The 18,568-nt window shown below is 41.7% G+C and overlaps 2 protein-coding genes across 5 annotated transcripts in view; one reads left to right on the forward strand and one right to left on the reverse strand.

The window, feature by feature from the left end:
- Positions 1 to 1,957: 1,957 nt before the first annotated feature.
- On the reverse strand, positions 1,958 to 13,167 carry LOC125012383 (solute carrier family 28 member 3-like). The gene is made up of 17 exons (XM_047592310.1): positions 12,961 to 13,167; positions 12,454 to 12,533; positions 12,179 to 12,270; positions 10,602 to 10,791; positions 8,981 to 9,125; positions 8,772 to 8,885; positions 8,473 to 8,550; positions 8,250 to 8,330; positions 7,999 to 8,079; positions 7,771 to 7,896; positions 6,802 to 6,932; positions 6,312 to 6,480; positions 6,011 to 6,208; positions 4,338 to 4,419; positions 3,406 to 3,504; positions 2,580 to 2,694; positions 1,958 to 2,366 (listed from the first exon to the last, which is right to left on the reverse strand). Exons 1-17 carry the CDS (start codon positions 13,042 to 13,044, stop codon positions 2,249 to 2,251), a joined length of 1,983 nt encoding a protein of 660 aa, XP_047448266.1. The 5' UTR covers positions 13,045 to 13,167; the 3' UTR covers positions 1,958 to 2,248.
- Positions 13,168 to 16,403: 3,236 nt separating this feature from the next.
- ntrk2a (neurotrophic tyrosine kinase, receptor, type 2a) overlaps positions 16,404 to 18,568 on the forward strand; it is an 80,217-nt gene continuing 78,052 nt past the window's right edge. For 2 of the 4 annotated variants that reach the window (XM_047591096.1, XM_047591097.1), the window contains exon 1: positions 16,405 to 17,167. In XM_047591096.1, coding sequence (XP_047447052.1) covers positions 16,914 to 17,167 — 254 coding nt within the window. In that variant the 5' untranslated portion in view covers positions 16,405 to 16,913. Of the gene's footprint in view, positions 17,168 to 18,568 lie in introns of all 4 variants that reach the window. The other 2 variants (XM_047591095.1, XM_047591098.1) reach the window with 2 other exon arrangements.

Genomic DNA, 18,568 nt, shown 5'->3' on the forward strand with positions numbered 1-18,568 from the left:
TATATTTATTTCTTTTTAATAGGGGGACTCATGGTAACACGGAGCCTAAAAATGCCCTATGTGTCAGCGCCTGATGGCTGAGTTTAATGTTCCCTCTCTGTGGGTGTGTGAAATTCACACATGTGAACACACCTCCTGCCCACCGAGAAGGGAGCCATCTGACCTTTTGCTTGTGCTGGATTTAATGAAGAGACTGTCATTTGCCGTCTCTGGGACTGCACGCTCCTATGACACATGCACATGTTGCAAGAGCGCGGTCCCGATACCCTCCTCTTTGTTCGGTGGGCAGTCTATCCCTTCTCTTAGCATTAATGAGCCTCCACAATTGGTCTGCCAGTCAGAGCTGCGTGGCTGGCTGATCTATGGGGGCCTGATGCTGAATGCAAACTAAAAAGACACCAGTGTCATCTAGTGGTCAAATGATATACTACCACTGTGATCTGTACGACTGTGACAGCATTGGCTGCACCCTGGGACGCCGCCTCCGACACGTTCTTTCTCCACATGAGGAGCGACTTGGCTATATGTCACTCTATCACAGCAGAATAGCACAGCGTCACAGGAGTGTTATGATCAATGCTGCACTTCCTTAGATCATATGATTTGTTTGCATTTTGTAATTAGAACAAAAGCAGTGCTCAGTTGTACACGACGAAGCTGTAGGGAGAACATTTAGGAAATGATGGAATGTGGGAAGTCTTTTAATACAGAGATCTTTCTTAGTTTACACAAGTCGGCCTTGTAAGAAAAATATCCTTGAGCTTCCGTTTGAATCAAGCGAACCGTAGAGTTTGTATTGTCTGTAGTGCTCATCTCTCCTACCCTTTGTTGGTTTTGAGGACACGAGCAGATGTTGCAGTTGATGTCTCCATTTCTGGACAGAATGTCTTGCCGATAGCCAGGGAGGCAGGGGCAGACATCAGGGATGCTGTCAACAGATGTGTTGCCTCAACCTCAAATAGAGGCACATAGAAAAAAAATTAAGTGGTGAAACATCTCACATAAGTGACAGTCAGCTATTAACCTCCTGAGACCCTGCTTCCTCATATGGGGACATTGAGTTTCATGGCAGTTTGTTCTGCCTCATTTATACTATTGTCCTCTTAGCTGGATGTTAGTTGGTGTAAAAACATGATAGCGTTCATTGGATTCATTCTACAGCTGGTAACGTAATGAAAGTGGACGAGATTCAAAACCTCGTCAGATTTTACAATTGAAACTTGTTTTATATTACTTTTCTAGTTCAATATGAGACACTAGTTCTAATAGTAAAATATGAAGGTATTTTGGCAAAAAACCCACACAATATGAAGGTTTCACAATATTATAGAGAACAAATAGCACATGAAGAAGATATAAGAAACAGTAGAACTGCGTAAAACTTACAGCTGAAGTACCAAATGAACATTGACCTCTGCCAGTTAAAACTTTTTGATGATAAAGATCTTGACAAGTTGAGTGAGCAGGCATATTCCCTCAACTTGAATGTAGGTGTGGGTATTAGCAAGGACATTATGATGTTGGATATTATGATATTGCAATATATTGCGATATTCTATAGTTCACTGAGAAATATTAAACGCAGCTTACAATACACGTTGTATGTATGCACTGCAGATTGCACTTCTACAGAAAAAAGTGGGGGTGGAGGTGTGGAAGTCGTTCAAGACATTCAAAGTCGTTACTGCAGCAGAAGAAAAAATATCACGATATATTGCCATATCGCTATTTTTTCCCCACCCTTACTTGAAAAACGCTCTGGAATAGAGAAGCACATGAAATGCGTGACTCTGATTTGGTTGCAATCCAAACAAAGTTTGTGGAGAGAAGTAGAAAATGTACTTGCCCAAACGTACATTACAAAGCAAAAGGTAAGGATGAATTAAACTGTGGTAAAGAGTGAGGAGACAGCGTGGCGTATCAAAATGACTGACCCCTCATTGTAATGTCAACAGATTTATTTATTAACATAAACGTGACAAGCACATATTTTGTTTGCTAATTCAAAATGATTTTGAGAAATCTTACAAAAGACAAAAGACAACAAGGGAGTAAACAGAAAGTAAAACTCAATAGAAATACTTCAATAAAAAGGAAGCATTTATAATATATAGTATACCTTGTAAACACTGGTATATTTCATTATAATCTTTTGTGTGCTGTTGGATATCATTTCCTATTTTTTCTTAAAAAACTAACAAAGAAAAACAACATGTTTCTATCATTCAGTGTGTCCATTCGCAGTCATTCACAGCACCAAGCTGCAGTTGAAGTGTTCGGGGGGTGTGATTGAGCAGCAGCCTCGCAGGCTGCTCTCACCGAATCCCTCCCCAGTGGTCACGTTCCACGGCTCGTACACCGTCACGCTGCCGGCGAAAAACAAACACACAAACACACGCGCTGAATCACAAACCGTCCACATTAATTTAGAAAAAGCAGTTTGAAGATTACTAATAACTGGATAGTAGATGAGTAAATGGTAGTAAACACGTAGCATTTACTGTAAATGGCTCATGGCTGATCACAAGACAGGCACAAAAAGAAAAACATGTAAACCTGCAGTCCACCCACACACACACCTGTCATATAGCTGGGCGCAGCAGGTGAGGAGCTGGGAGCTGCTGGACACGTTGGTGTTGTTGAACTCTGTGCTCAAGAAAAGTGGGCACTGAGGATCAGGGATGTACAACATACCTAAAATAGAAACCCACAGATGGATTAACACTGGTTATATTTTGTACCTTATATATAATTTCAACTAAAATATACCAGGCATACGTTTGGAAGACTGAAACCAGGATCTTTTTTCAGTTTGTACCACGCACTCCAAATAATCCCTCTTATATAAACAGGTGCTGCTTATTATAATATATAAATTATGATTATACATCTACCTTCAAGGTAAGAATTTGAAACCTGTGCATTTTGGCAGTATAGAGTATATATTACAGTCAAAACAGATTTGTATGGTTATGTATTGTCAATAATTAACACAAGATCTCTTACCAGGTTTTACTTTTGTTCTGGAGCAAAATCAATAAAAAATAAAAAATTAAATAAGCTAATTTGCACCACTTTAATAGCGCACTCACATTAAAATAATAAATAGATGGGGGATAAAGATGAAGTGAAAATAGTGAGCACAGAGCTCAAACATTTATCATGTCATATTTATCGAGCTAACTGCATATTAATTTAATTCAAATGTAGTAAAAAATCGTTTAGAAACTGAAGTCTGTTCTGTTCAGTATATGAGCTTCCTGAATCATTTCGTTTAGTGTGACAATTTTGATTCCTGATAAAGAATAATATATAATATAAGAACAATAAGTGACAATAAGAAACACACAGCTTGAATACACCAAAGAAGAACAAATAGGAGCAAAAATAAGAGCAAAAATTCACCTGCAATACAAGCAGTCATGAAACAGGAGACGCTGCCTGCGATCAAAGATCTGAGGCCACAACTGGAGATGTCTGATCGCCTATTTGGAGCCAACGCACCTGGAAAAATATAAGCAACAACAAAACGCAGCGAGCCTAACTATACGATAATGACGATAATAATAACAACAATAGTAAGTCAGCAAAGCCAGTGAATAAGACTGCAAAAGGAGTGTATTTTGTTGTAAGATCCTCTGAGTAGAACTTAATAATCAAGACCTTCCACTGATTTTCTGTCCTTTTAAAACTTGTCAAGGACGACCTTGTCATTTGTCAGGGACACAGAAATTTATGAACGTTCAACTTATAATTTCTGAACAATACCCCCCCCCCCTTTTTTTTTTTTACATGTCCCTAATCCAAACTGCCCCAGCCTTTTTATTTAACCTTTTACTTTCTTTCACAGTTATTCTGCGATTGTTGCAAATCATGTTTTGTATTTTTTTGCTTTTTGATGATTCACTAAATGTTTTTTTTTTTTTGTTTTTTTGTTGAGTGATAAGTTCTTTACACTTATCATCTGAAAACGTTGTTTGGATATTTGCAGATATTGAATTTGTTCTGCATGTTTGGGAAATGAGACAATTTCTAAGTTTTCTTTTTATGTATTTATTTTTTATTTTTTATTTTAGGAGGTTCAAGGCCAGAACAAGCTAACCGAAACAGACTTCTCATTCAGCCCACACACTGTAACTCACTGGACTGCAGCAGATGGTTTGTACCAGCCAAAGAAATAATAATCAGGGACACATGAGATCATTTCATCCTGTACAGTTCTATGTGTGGCAGAGGCTGTATCTTTTACTGCCTGCTACATCTGCGTTTGTATCTGGATTTTACAAAAAAAAAAAAAATGGAACATCTGGAACATCATGAAATGATACGGCACTCACACATTGCTCCAACAGACATCCCTAGGGCAGCAATGTTGGAAAATCCACACAAGGCGTAGGTTGCAATGGTTTCAGAGTGGACCTAGGTGAAGACAGAGAATTCATCTAAACTGGTAAGTGATACGAATATCCACTTGGTTGTGTGCAATGAATTATCATGTGCCAAATGTAATTGTTAAAGCTCAAAACACCACTACGTGCAGGTGTTTCAGGCCAGTTCCACATTTTTTTCAATAGGGGTGGATCATTTGAAATTATATTATCTACTTGAATCACATTAGGAGATGATGGATGAGGCACATAGGGAAGAAAATAAGGTTTTCTCTTAGATAATGTACAGACTTGGGCCTCAAATGGGACATCGTTTAACCTTCTCATAAAAACCTAATTAATAGTTTCAGAGTATATGCCCAAGTAATGAAGCAGTGAGAATACCACAAGTGGAAGTCAACCTAAATCACATAAATCCTATTATCTTGTAGATGTTGATATAACTGCTGAGTCACGTACCACCTTTAGGTTCTGATAGACTTGGTTGCATAAGTAAAAAAAAAACAATATGAGTGCAAAACCTTTGCAACAGTCAACATTAATCAGGATTATAAATGGACATAAGTTGCAAAGTCCTGATGCCAGTGGCTGTCTCGTTTGTAGACAGATACCTCACCTTGAAGTTACCTTGTTTTATCTTGGAAAGCGTTCACACTTAACCACCAAATAATCCTGCACGAATCCTCGAGGACAAGGACAAAATAAATCATTCCCTGATATTTTTTTTTCTTCTACTAAAAACTACACAACTGATGTTTCCTTGCCACATTTTACTCCACGCCGTTGCCCATGTACAGCGATCAGCCACAACATTAAAACCTCTGACAGGGCAAATTAAATAATGTGATGCTAGTTGTAGTTATTTTATTTTAGATTTATTTTCTGCTTTGCTTACCACTGTCTTCCCCTTTCTTTCATTTTGGATTGAGCACTGCTAACTACTTTAAAGAGTCATGCACGTGACATAGCCCGATCAGCCATAACATTAAAACCACTGATAGTGTTAAGTGAATAACATTGATCATCTTGTGACAAGTCAGTGTTCTGATGGAAAACGTCTGGACCTGCCGTTCGTGTGGATGTTACTTAGTCATGTAGCACCCACCTAAGCCAAACCACACACCCCCACCCCATAGCAAAGACATTCCTTGATGGCAGCAGCCACCCACAGCAGGATACAAACTGACACAGACATACACAAAAACAGTTTAGGAACAACTGAAAAGGTGTCAACCTGGCCTCCAGAGTCACTAGATCCTCAACTAAATCAAGTATTAGTGGGATGCACTGGAATAAGCCTGATCCACAGAAGCCCCTCCCCTCAACCCACAGGACCCAAAGACCTCCACTAAGAACACGCTGTTCCCAGATACTCAGGACCCACTCAGAAGGTCCATGTCCATTCTCTGATGAGTCAAAACTGTTATTATACACAATAATAGGAGGGTGATCATAATGTTATGTCTGATCAGTGTACACCGTGATTATCGACACCACCGCTAGTAAATAGCATGCAAGTATTCTTGTTTTTGGGTATTACTGCCACTGAGGCTGTTGTTTTAGAAACGCAGACAGCTAATAAATGTACATGTTGACTGAGAAGCATTGAGAATGAGACCTACAGAAATATACTGCTTGACGTTGTCCACATATTCTGGTCCTCCTGCCTTCCTCTTGTGTATTAACTCTGACAGCTTCTGGTAGGCCACAAACTCATTGAGGAAGGTCTTTATGCCGATCAGCTCAGCAACGATGAAACTGTCCTCCCAGGAAACCCCCATCATGAAGGCGAGCGGCATGAACACGTATGAGCAGATGAGCTAAATGAGACGCAGAGTGAGAGATGGTAAACGCTGGTCAGATACGTTTGCTGTAGGTCTACAGTGTATGCTGGAGAGCTGGAGGACGTGTCAGGGCCTTAACTGAGAAGCTGAGCTGCGGACAGTCAAACATCCCACCCAGCCAGGAGAGGACAGCATCGAAAAAGGCCAGCAGCGCCAGGAAGGCAATCAGGATGGCAACAATGTTGGCCACTAGACTGACGGCATCAGCTGCACCCTGGGACGCCGCCTCCAACACATTCTTACTCCGTCTGAGGAAAGAAGACTTGGCTATATGTCACTCTATCACAGCAGAATAGCACAGCGTCGCAGGAGTATTATGATCAATGCTGCATTGCATTAGATCATATGATTTGTTTGCATTTTGTAATGAGAACAAAAGTAGTGCTCAGTTGTACACGACGAAGCTGTAGGGAGCACATTTAGGAAATGATGGAATGTGAGAAGTCCTTTAATACATAGATCTCTCTTAGTTTACACAAGTCGGCCTTGTAAGAAAAATATCCTTTAGCTTCCCTTTGAATCAAGCGAACCGTAGCGTTTGTATTGTCTGTAGTGTTCATCTCTCCTACCCTTTGTTGATTTTAAGGACACGAGCGGATGTTACAGATGGTGTCTCCTTTTCTGGCCAGAACGTCTTGCCGATAGCCAGGGAGGCAGGGGCAGACATCAGGGATGCTGTCAACAGATGTGTTGCCTCAACCTCAAATAGAGGCACATAGAAAAAAAAATGAAGTGGTGAAACATCTCACATAAGTGACTGTCAGCTATTAACCTCCTGAGACCCTGCTTCCTCATATGGGGACATTGAGTTTCATGGCAGCTTGTTCTGCCTCATTTATACTGTTGTCCTCTTAGCTGGATGTTAGTTGGTGTAAAAACATGATACCGTTCATTGGATTCATTCTACAGCTGGTAACGTAATGAAAGTGGACGAGATTCAAAACCTCGTCAGATGTTACAATTGAAACTTGTTTATTTATGACTTTTAAATGTTCTAGTTTAATATGACACACCAGTTCTATTCAAAGGTAACAAACTATAACTTTGTTAATTAGCAAGAACCTGATTGAGGATCTTCATTATTTGCAATAATTTTGCTTTTGCACAGCAATGTTCAGACATAGAAATGTTTTATATTTTGTTATGTATTAGTGACTTTATTATAACATTGAGTAAAATAATCCCTGTGTCCACACTTGAGGACATCATTTTATTTATAGTTCTTAAATCCTACTAATCCCAAATAAAGACAAATGGCTAGGTCTCAGGAGGTTAAACATTTCAGGCTGTAATAGTTACTTTCTGTTTTCCGCTCCGTGAAGTTGGGTATTCATTAGTAACTGATTCAGAAATGCACAGAATGACTAGTTTAACGATCCACTTCAAACACTGGCATCGTTTACATTCTGCCACAGAGATGGTTGAGAAATGATGATGAAATATCTAGCCATAGCTGGATTTTTTAAATTTGATTATTTTGGCTATATATATATATTATTTGAGTTAAAAACGTTTAGTTCTGCACATTTTTTCCTCACCCCAAAGGAGATGAAGGCTCCCATAATGGTCCCAGAGATGCCAGCAAATCCCCCCGTCATCACAGCGTGGATCTCAGACATGGTTAACTCACCGACGTACGGGCCAATCAGGAGAGGTGTCTCCGTCTGGAAGACAAGTAAGGGCAGGGGGTGGGTTGTTTGTGACTGATGGTTTGATACATGCTGTGCTGTAATATCTGCTTGAGGATTACAGTTACAATTGCGTACATGTCCTAGGAATATATTTCCAGCTGCAGCCACTGATTCAGCCGGAGACGTTCCCATGGCAACCTGCATTATGAATCCAATCTGGGAGAAAATCAGCATCAGTAAAAAGTCAAGGACAAATTACTAAATTACTGTAGGGAATTATTATAAAATTACTTTTATTTCTTATCTCTAAATTAATAGTCAGAAATAATGAATTTGACACCAGATGCTTATCTCAGTCCATGCAATTTATCCTCCTTCTCTCTCACCTTGCAAATGAGCCAGGGCATGAAACCAACGTAGTAGAGCATGGAGATGACCGAGCTTATAAAAATCAATATAGGCATCACCTGCAGAGAGTCCACAATCAGTATCACAATCTTCTTAGGACTGCGGCATATCCCTGTATATCTTTTTCTTTTAGTGTCCGGTTTTCTCACAGGACAGTACAGTTGATTGTTCAGTTGTTTTCATCGTATTGATGTGCGATACCTTAAAGATGAATAAGTGTTCCTCGTAACTGGGACCAAACACAAACTCTGATCCAACATCTGTGAATGACAGAAATATCTGCATGGAGGAGATTTTTGAATTGTTAGCAAGAGACTGTGTAAAAACAGCTGATTTTATCTTTCAACGCGCCAACTTTCATTATCATCTGCTGAGTAAATGTGAAGCGGGAGTAATTGTTTCCAGGTAAATTAACAACACTGACTGCAAACTTTTATACTGGCAGAGCACAGGAAGACTTACATTATATACTCTGTTGTGCCTATTTACAGTATTTATACCTCTACTTGGTCTCCAAGCCACTGAAGGGCACTTAAGCCGAATGTGGTCCTGAGGATCAGCAGACCAAAGATAAACTGTAGTCCAATCCCCATCAACAAAGTTTGCCAGGACCACTGCAACACAGATATATAAAATGGATCAATGGAACAATTGTTTTTTTTTTTTTTTGATGTGAGTGTATGAAGATGTCCATATGTGCATCTCTTACCCTGAATGGGTGTTTGGAGAACAGCACTATTAAGAAGGTCAACAGCAGCAAACCACTGAAAGACACGAGTTGTCTGGTCCCTAGCTTGGCCGTGTCCAGGACAAGCCAGCACACCACGCCCACCAGAGCCAGCACACATATTACCCTTAGCAGAGAAGAGATGGCAAGGAGAAGGCATGCAAATAAGTTACAGGATGGAATACAGATGAAAGAATAAGATGATCTCAGCTGGTGCATTGCTTATGGAAAAGTGTGACTGCGCAGTTAATCGCTCAATCAAGACCGGGGCTTCTTCTCATTGGGATTTTAAGGGAGTAAATCCAATTAAGCGCTTTCTAAAGACACAAATACAGCCACATGATGAATGCATATTCAGTGCAAACCATACATCTGTCAGGCATAACATTATGACCACCTTCCTAATATTGTCTAGGTCTCCCTTGTAGCTCCAAAACAGTTCTGACTAATCAGAGAATGCATGCAATGCATTAATGCCAGGTCCAAAAGTTTCCCAGCAGAACACTGAATTGTTACAAGATGGTCAATGTTATTTACTACACCCGGTTCTAATGTTGTGGCTGATCAGTGTATGAAGTAGCATCACCTTGATATCAAAGCTTAAAAATACAAACTCCACTTTGGTCACCACCTGGTGGTGAAATGTTTCTGAAGTTTGTGCTGGCTGGTGGATTCTTTGACAGTTTTATGACTGCAAAAGAAAAATAACCCTTAATAGGCTGAGAAATGAATACAAGCAGCTCGAAAATGGTTTAAATCTTCTGGGAAAAATTGCAAAACCAAGGAACCGTACCCTTTCAGGTAGAGCTAAAAATGCGTTCCAATATACAGGTAAATGTTTGCTCACGGCACAATACAGTACGCCTTCTCGCACTTCAGCTACGACCTCATAACCATCCCCAAGGTGGTTTGATTTGTAGACATAAATTAGCTATATACGCCAGAGAGTAGCAGTTGGTAGTAAAAGATATAGGAGCAATACAAAATGTATCCATCCAGACTATAAATCATTAAGCCAAAGAAAAATATGGTTTTTTTTCTTTCAGTCCTTCTATGACTACAAGCGTATATGTGGCTTTGTTGTTGCTCTCCATAGTGGGTGGTCAGGAAAAGTGAAAATCTTTGACCCTCCGTGGATACATGTATATTTAGCCCACTTTTTTCACTTATGTTATATTGTTACAGTCTCCACTGGGTCCTCCGACTGGGGTAACCACCAATGTCCTTGAGCTATGGTGCAATTACTGTCCTTTATGTGCACTGCAGTACTTCTCACACCATCACCTGCTCTTGTTTCCTTTATCCTGCCCTGTTTGAATTCAGTGCTCATGCCACTTCCACTGACAATGAACTTCCTCCGTCTGAGGACATTTGTTGTTGCCAGGAGACCGAGAAACCTCGAACTTGTCAGAGCTGCCGTGCACATTTTTCACATTACAACGACAAAAAGGGATTTTTCAGTATACTGACTGTACGTTTTGTACATTTGTAGAAAAAAGAAGAAAAAAAAATGAATAAAAGAGACCAGTAAGTCACACCCAGTTTCTTTTAATGAGGAAGGCGCTCACGTCAGGGTAGAAACACAGAAACACTGATTTCTCACCATTTGATCCAAAACCAGTTTCTGCTCAGAAGGTCTCTAATAGGAGTGAGAGCCTCCCACAGCTGGTCGCCATAGCGTTCCATTATCCAATCCCAGACCAGGAAGAATATGGTTACCAAGGAGATGACCAGCAGCCCCACAGCCCGTTGGAAGTTCAGGACACATGCCGCTATCACCATGGCAACAAAGCCTGAAAACAAATTTAGAATTAGCATGAATTGCATCCCGCAGGCTCGAGACGCTGACCGGGTTTCATGCACTCAAATCTTTTCACATCAGACCTTAATCGAGTCTTTGCTTCTATTTGCCGGTTCGCATCTAACAGTTAAATAGACGGGGGCCGTGTGGTTAGTTTTAAAATGATTAGAGTGCCACAAAGACGTAACCGCACTGCTGACAATTGACACATCCTCTGACAAAAAAGTCTGACTTATCAGTAGCAGTAATATCTTAACCACCGCTTTGTCGTATTTTTGCCTTAAGGCATGCATAAAGGAATCTGAGTAGTAAAAAAAAAAAAAAAAAAAAAAATCATTTCACCTTTCAAACCTCTCCCTCTCAGCTCTTTCATCTTTTGTTTGATCGTCTCATTGTGAGTCTTAAAATGATGCTTTGTAAACTTGCATGCCTTCTGACATTAGAAAAAAACAAAAATCAGCTTTGTTGCATATTTTTTAACCGCGGCCTCTCTGTGAGAGAGAACTTCTCCCTGACACTCTTTAAAAACTTGATACTGGGCCATTTGCATTAAACCAAGGCATTTTAAATGTTGTTTCTTTGTTGTGGTTTCCCTAGCCTGTGAAATCATCTTCAAGTGACAATAAATCCTAAAATCACCACAATGTCTTTTAAATGTGTAGTTTAAAGGGAGGATGTTTGACTTCTGCTCCGGCGTGTTCTCTTTGGGTGACAGCTTCCCAGTGAAATGCCACAACAACTTAAGGAACGATTTGATGTTTCAAGGTCCTAACTGATTTAATGCTCTTGACGATTTAATTATTTACAATGCTCCATGAAACAGACGCTTTTCTCTTCTTCTTTTTTTTAAAAAAAGGACAAAGTCAGGCAGAGATGAGTGCTTCAAGCGTTCCAAATCATAGCCTGCCCTTTGATCACAATACTGTCCTAATATTTCTATAGGAAATGGCCAATGCAACATCACTGTCTGTTTTGAATAATTCCTCGACCTGCATCCTTGATGGCTTATAAGTACAGGTCCATTCACCAGTGCAGCTAGTCTTTAAATTAAACAGCCGTTTCCCTGCTTTCATTCAGACTGCAATCCCTCAAGCAAGACTAGAAATAGATTTTTCTGTAAACTTACATTTGATACTTTAATCTGTGTGCCTGCAGTTATCAAAATTACCAAACAGAAAAAAATCCATAGTACAGTGCATACACTTTGTTTCCTACTAAATGTCAGCACTAATGAAAAACTTTGCACGCATCTATACTGGGAATTTGAATGCGATGCTCAGGCTTATGTAAGCATTTGGAAGATCACAGACAAATAGACACCTGCAACCGATGTAGGGTCCTGAGTTACACTTTAACAGATGATAACGAAGGTAATTTACCTGCTGCTAAGAGGGCCTGTAAAATCAGGCCAATCTGGTGCTTGTGCTCTTCCAAATAGCCCTGCAGTGCCTCTGTTTTCTTCTCAAGGAAGCTAGGTCCACAAAGAGAAGACAGATAAGGGGGGGCAGATAAGGACAGAGAGCGGGGACATAAATGTTAGATCAAAGGGACAAGAGGGCGACTGGTAATTTAGAGGTCACTGTATGGAAATCGAACTTGTGGCAAAACAAACAAACAAAAAAAAAAAACAGCAAGGAAAGGAAGAACCAAAAACCTCTTGTCGTGTTGGTCTGTCTTTTTTTGCTCGTCGTCTTCGGACGAGCTCTCCACATCAGTGCATATGTGATCCTGCTCCTAACACACACACACACAGTACACGCGCTTCACGTTTACACAAGGGTGCTTGCACAAAGACACATATTTACTCAGAACCTGAATTCAAACTGGTAACTCCAATGAGAGCTTCTTTTCTTTTTCTCATTGAGCTCATGTGTCTCAGCCTATTTATTCTGCAAGGTGCACGCTCAAGCCACAATATGCCATACAATTAAGATATACATTATAACACATTAGTTAATATTCAATGCACAAAATAGTTTTAGTTTGAATCTGATCACTTTGAAACCAAACACGTTGTTTGAGAATCCAACATTTCAGTAAAAATCAGCTGGGAGGTGCCTTTTTTTTCCAATAAAACTCTTTATACTGCATAAAGTGAGAAAATGCTTCTAATGTTATTAAAGAATAGCACAAGGAAGTTGTCTTGAAATGTTTCACCAACCTCTGATTCAAAGGCCTTGTTGCTTTTTCCATGTTTTGCACTCTTTCTCTCTATGGTGTCGAGCTCCATTCTCTTGCTGTTCATGTATGCTGAAGCACATACCCTCACCAAATACACCTGTCCTTCTCCCCTCCCCTTCTCCCGCCTTCAAGGACTCCTTTCTGTCTTTCTTTTGTTCATTCTTCAGTTCTCCCTTTAAACTTTTTTTTCTCGTTTTTTTTTTTTTCCACAACTCTGAAAGGGCATTGTTCTTTCATGAATGTAACTTGCTGCCACTAGAGAGCACTAGTGTATAATTTCTCAGGGCCATAATAGAAATGGCCGGCAGGTAGAGTTTATAACCAGTTCATCTGAGTCCACCCTACACACTGGATGCCACCCGGAGAGAGGGGGCTCAGTCTAAGCTTCTCTGTAGTTAGTATGCAAATATATAATAAATATCACGCTGCAAAAACAGAATGGTTATGTATGGGAAATTAGAAAACACCTCACCTCCAACCATGTGAATAATTTGACTTAACATCCATATGAAAACTTATAATAATGATTTATAAAATAATAATTTAAATGTAGCTTAATTTCCACTCAGTATGCCTTATCGTGTGTCTTGCATTTGTTCCCTTGGAGCTTGTTCTCACGGAGGTGGGGAAGCAGCTTTTATTTCCTTTTTTTTAAGGACAATGAAGACTACTATCTTGTAACACTTTGATGCAAACAATGTACATGTTAAAACTGTTGATCAAGTCAGTAATTTCAACAAAACAAAAACGAAGCAATGGAAAGTCTTCTTACAGACGGACATTGGTTCATCTATAGACTGCGAGCCAAAGTCCCTCGCTGTTAGCAACGGATAAGCAATATTTATGGGACAAGCCAGCGCAATGTTTTCTGCTCGTACTTGCATCTAGTTGCTGTGTCTGCTGTTCCAGTCATGACCCTGTCTGCCTGTTTCTCATGGCTTTGTGGTAAAGCTGCATATAAGCCCCTCCGTGGGCCCACATGAATAAATCATAAAATGTTCTAGTAAACGTTTGGCCTTGAGGATGACTTGGCTCTTTACCTTGAAGGAAACTTCAAATTGTCACAGCACACGCTGTGCTGATTGAAAGGAAAATAAATCACAGAGGAGCCACTGTGAAAGTGCTGTGGCACAACGACAAATGGAGATGTGTTCACATAATATAATGAATAAAGTGATAAAAACGCTCAAAACTCAGTAATTTCTAACCATTGTACCTTTAAAGTCTTTGCGAGGCGTAATGAGAAAAATATACAGCTGCCATCTGGCCAGTGGAACTAAAATAGTTTCCAAATTCAAAGAGAATCCACCCTTAATTAAACTGAGGTATTTCTAGTTACACTACATCGCGGATTTCAATTCGTCTGTATTTATTTAGTTTCACACAGCACACAAACTAATCCCGGGGCTGCTCCATAGAGACAAATGACTCATAACGCAAACCATTTCGCATACAGGAGCATTTCCCGTGAACCAGAATTCACGGAAAGTAAATGGCTTTCAAAGTAACTTCCCAAATGAACTTTTACGACTCAAACGTCAGGAACCGTTGACGGCAAATCGCTCGTTTATGGTTGTAGATGCATTTTGCTGTAAAAAAAAAAAAAAAAAAAGTAGCCCGGCCAGGTGATCAAAACCTAATTTCAGGGAATTTGGCAGCTGAAATAAATCGAAAACCTTCAAAGGGAAACATTTTACATATCTGAATCTCATCAGCGGCCGCATTGGTTGGTTGTATGTGCTGTATAAATAATTGGAAAATGGGGATTTGTGCTTTGCAATTAACACATCAAACATGTTGTATAATTTGCACAAGAAGTTAAATGTGTGTGGCGCAAGATCAGAGCGCAGCGTAATCACATCCTCACTGGGGCTTTGTCGGGGGGATGACAGACGATTCGAGGGGGTGATTAGATGCTTGAAATGTCAGAGACCTCTGACACGGCCTACAACCGATGCCAAATGTTGAAAGGAACAGAGAGTAATTGGAATATTTAGTTTGTCAGGCTGTGTTTTAATTGGTACGCCCACATTGTTCTGTGCAGAATGTGCACAGCCCGGTTTCTGAGGCAGGCATCCACCAGATTGGTTCACACACACACACACACACAGACGAGGCTCCATAATTACGCTCCTCTATTCAGCAGCACTGCCTGTGCGTCATCACAAACGTCATATTAGAGCTGTACATGGGGACAGGACATTGGAGAGAGGAGAGGAGAGGAGAGGAGAGGAGAGGAGAGGAGAGGAGAGGAGAGGAGAGGAGAGGAGAGGAGAGGAGAGGAGAGGAAGAAGAAGAAGAGAGGACACTTCACAGCTGTGGCGTGTTGGGGCTGTTGCTGCTCACAGGCAGATGTGCTGTCATCCTTTGTATCTCACTTACAAGGTGAAAGACTGAGGAGGAGCAGCTCTGTTCTCCGTCGATGGCTGAGCAGACGTTAAAGACAACCTCCACGGAGTCAGAGACGCATCCAGCATGAGGAAATCTATAGCAGCAGACTGAGTGGCATGCAGTCGCACTGCCTCCACTCTGACACGTTATTGATTCAGGCCTGGTTTGGCTGGGAGCCCCTCATGATTATGAAATATGGCCCAATGATTTAACAAGGTGACGCTTGGTCTACTACATGACAGCTAAAGACTGGCTCCTTTTTTTCTCTCTCTCTCTCTCTCGGTCTCTCACACCCTCTCCTGTAGATAAGGCTGTACCTTGACTTGCTCTCGCCCTGGGTACTCACCAGGTAATGACTGCTCGCTAACTACATTGCACACACAATCTTTTTTATCCCCCCCACCTCCTCTGCTCCCAAATATACGGCACTTGAGTGAAATGCAAAATAAGGCCCCCTTCTGACTGCCTTGTTGTTCAGTGTGATTAACTGTGTGCAGGTCTGGAGCCGCCCACCATAACAACCAGATGATAGCTATGATGATGACAGTGGCGTTGATGAGAATGATAAGAGGCCCATTACAGTCTCTAAATTGATAGCCCCTTATAAAATCATTTATTCTGCAACCAGCAACCAGATAAATGAAGAAACCTCTTTAAGGCAGAAACATCTCTCACACTCTCTGTCTGTCTGGGATGGGACCTCATTCATAACAGCTCAAGGCCAGGCCAGTGCACCCGAAGAGGAGGTCGACCTATTAAACATGAGGGTTTATTATTGCCATTATTATTATTATTATCATTATTATTATTATTATTCACCAGAAAACACTGGTGCTTGCTGGGGTGCCCTTGAGCACAGAAACACTCTGCACCTGACCCTTCCCCCAAGACCCTCCTGAAAATATCCCTAAGGTGGATCAATGATGTATCACGTTTTGCACGGTCTGCTCGGATGCTGGTTCCCGTCCTCTCCCTCCCCGCTCTCCCCTCATCGCAGCCTTCGTCCGTGCCAGACGCGTATACGAAGCAGCGGTGGGGAGCTCTGACTGTCATCTTGTAACACCCACCCGCTCACCCACCCAACCGACGGCACCACCATCACCCGAAAATTATCCTCCACACACACAGAGAACATTGTGTTGAGGAGGCTCCGGTCAGTGCGTGTCAGAGAGAGAGAGAGAGGGAGAGAGAGAGAGAGAGAGAGAGAGATCCTCCTTGGCACACGCCGCCACTGTGGCAGTGAGATTTTGACTGACTGGCTGACTGACTGACGGGGGATCCTCGTGGAAACACGGTGAAGGGACGACACTCTCCTGATTTATTTCCCCTAAAAAAAAACTAAAAAAAAAAAAAAAACCTGCCTGTCATCGATGAAACGACCGATGGTTCTTTAGCCGCGCCGCCTGTTTCACCACCTCAACCTCGGGATTTTTGCTTTTATTTCTCCACTCCTTGATTGGCTGAACCGGGGCTGATCCCAGCCAACCTGGGCCGGGCCGTGGGGCTGTTCAGCGAGCCTTATAGCTGAAGTTGGCACCCGAGATGAGCGCCTTGAGACCCGGGAGTCGGGCTCTCTCTTCGCCCTGGAGGGGGTCTGGGTCCTGGTACTTGTGGTGGTGGTGGGTTTTGGCTGTCGGGGTGGCAGTGGGCTCGGGGGATCTGTGGATGTCCGCGGAGGCATGCCCTTCGTCTTGCTCCTGCAGCAGCACCAGGATCTCTTGCGTGGACACGGAGGAAGGCATCAATACGTTCCCCGTCCTGCAGAGCGTGGCGGAGATGGAGAACATCACCGACATGTGAGTCTCCCCCCCAATAAAGCACCCGTGTACACAAGGGAGGTGTCCTTAATCTAAGACATTTGTCCCTCTTTTATTGTTTGAACGCGGCTACATCTTCCAACAAATAGAGGAATGACATCCTTTCTCTGCCACTTGTCTCTGGTTCTGACAGGGGCGGCAGAGAAAGAGCCCGAAGCGCCTCAGATTGGGATTGTTTTTGGCAATTAATCCGAACCTCTCACATGAATTTAAATTCTTTAACGCATTTCCCCGCCGATTAGCCTGTGCATTTGTTCGGGTTAGGCTCAGACGCGCATCATGTGTAAGGTGCATTGCATAACAGACTCATTGGCATCGTGGGGGCACATCAGTCTTCCGGCGGCAGTGTGGAAACGGGCCATTTAAAAATGAAAGCTGTTGAAGCTGATAGACTTTATTCTGACAAATAGACAAAGCCCAGTCTGTGTGCGGACTCGCGCGTGTGCGTGCACGGCTGTGTACAGTAGCCTGCGTGTGCGTGTGTGTGCGGAGAACGCGCGCTCACCAGACACCACAGTCCAAATATTAGCACAGACACTTCCCAAGATGGCTTTTTGTGAGTGTATTCAAATGAACCGCACAAGCTGAGAGAATCAACGCGTTTTTAGGTTTTGCCGAAGACTGACGGTCCCTCCTGTTTCCATTCTTGCAAAAAAAAAAAAAAACCTAAGGTTGCAATTTAAACGCTCTGCCCCTCCTTCATATCCAGGGCGATTTAATTTAAGATAATGCCAAACGGACAGACACGTTAAATTGGATATTAAAACATTTAGTTGCTGCAATGACTTTCTTGGCAAAGATAAACGACCTCGTTGATAACGACTTTTGTCAGAGATAAACAATCTCTATCGGCCTTGGAGGAGCCTTGGACGCTGTTTAAATGAGCCAGCAGTCTGGTGAAAAGCATCCGCTGAGTGCTTGGCTAATGTAAACAGACAAATTACCAACTGATGACTGTGCGACGTCTAATTCATAACGACCTTGCCAAAAACCGGGGGGATTGGTTATAGTGTCCTCTGTCTGCGTTAATTGCGTTCCTGATATTTTTTATTTTTTTTGAAGCCTCGACAATTGGTCAGAACGTAATGGGATGTTAATATGATTTGCTTTGTGGATGCAAAAATTCACTCCTGCTGATGTATGCCCTGTATGTGCTGTAGACTGTGGATGTGTTTAGTAGAAAAGCTGAGTCAGACAAATCATTTTTGCAGTTAGCAGTTTAAGATTTTCATGTAATATCCTTATGAGGATGTGAGTTTAAGGCAAAATAAGTAATATCATTTATGTGTTGTATTCTTTGGATGCAAGAGAATCTCAGGGTGTTTACATGCACACCATAGTAGAGGAGAGGAGAGGAGAGACACGGCGTATACATCTGGG

This window comes from Mugil cephalus, chromosome 8, assembly GCF_022458985.1.
Source record: "Mugil cephalus isolate CIBA_MC_2020 chromosome 8, CIBA_Mcephalus_1.1, whole genome shotgun sequence".
NCBI lineage: Eukaryota > Metazoa > Chordata > Actinopteri > Mugiliformes > Mugilidae > Mugil > Mugil cephalus.

Bases quoted from the DNA above. Each gene is read 5' to 3' on its own strand.
- LOC125012383 (XM_047592310.1), bottom strand. From the start codon at position 13,044: ATGAACAGCAAGAGAATGGAGCTCGACACCATAGAGAGAAAGAGTGCA. The intron at 8,331-8,472 runs GTATCGCACATC...GACTCTCTGCAG, and splicing joins AACACTTATTCATCTTTAAG to GTGATGCCTATATTGATTTT. The intron at 6,209-6,311 runs GTTAAGGCCCTG...CGTCTCATTTAG, and splicing joins GTCCGCAGCTCAGCTTCTCA to CTCATCTGCTCATACGTGTT.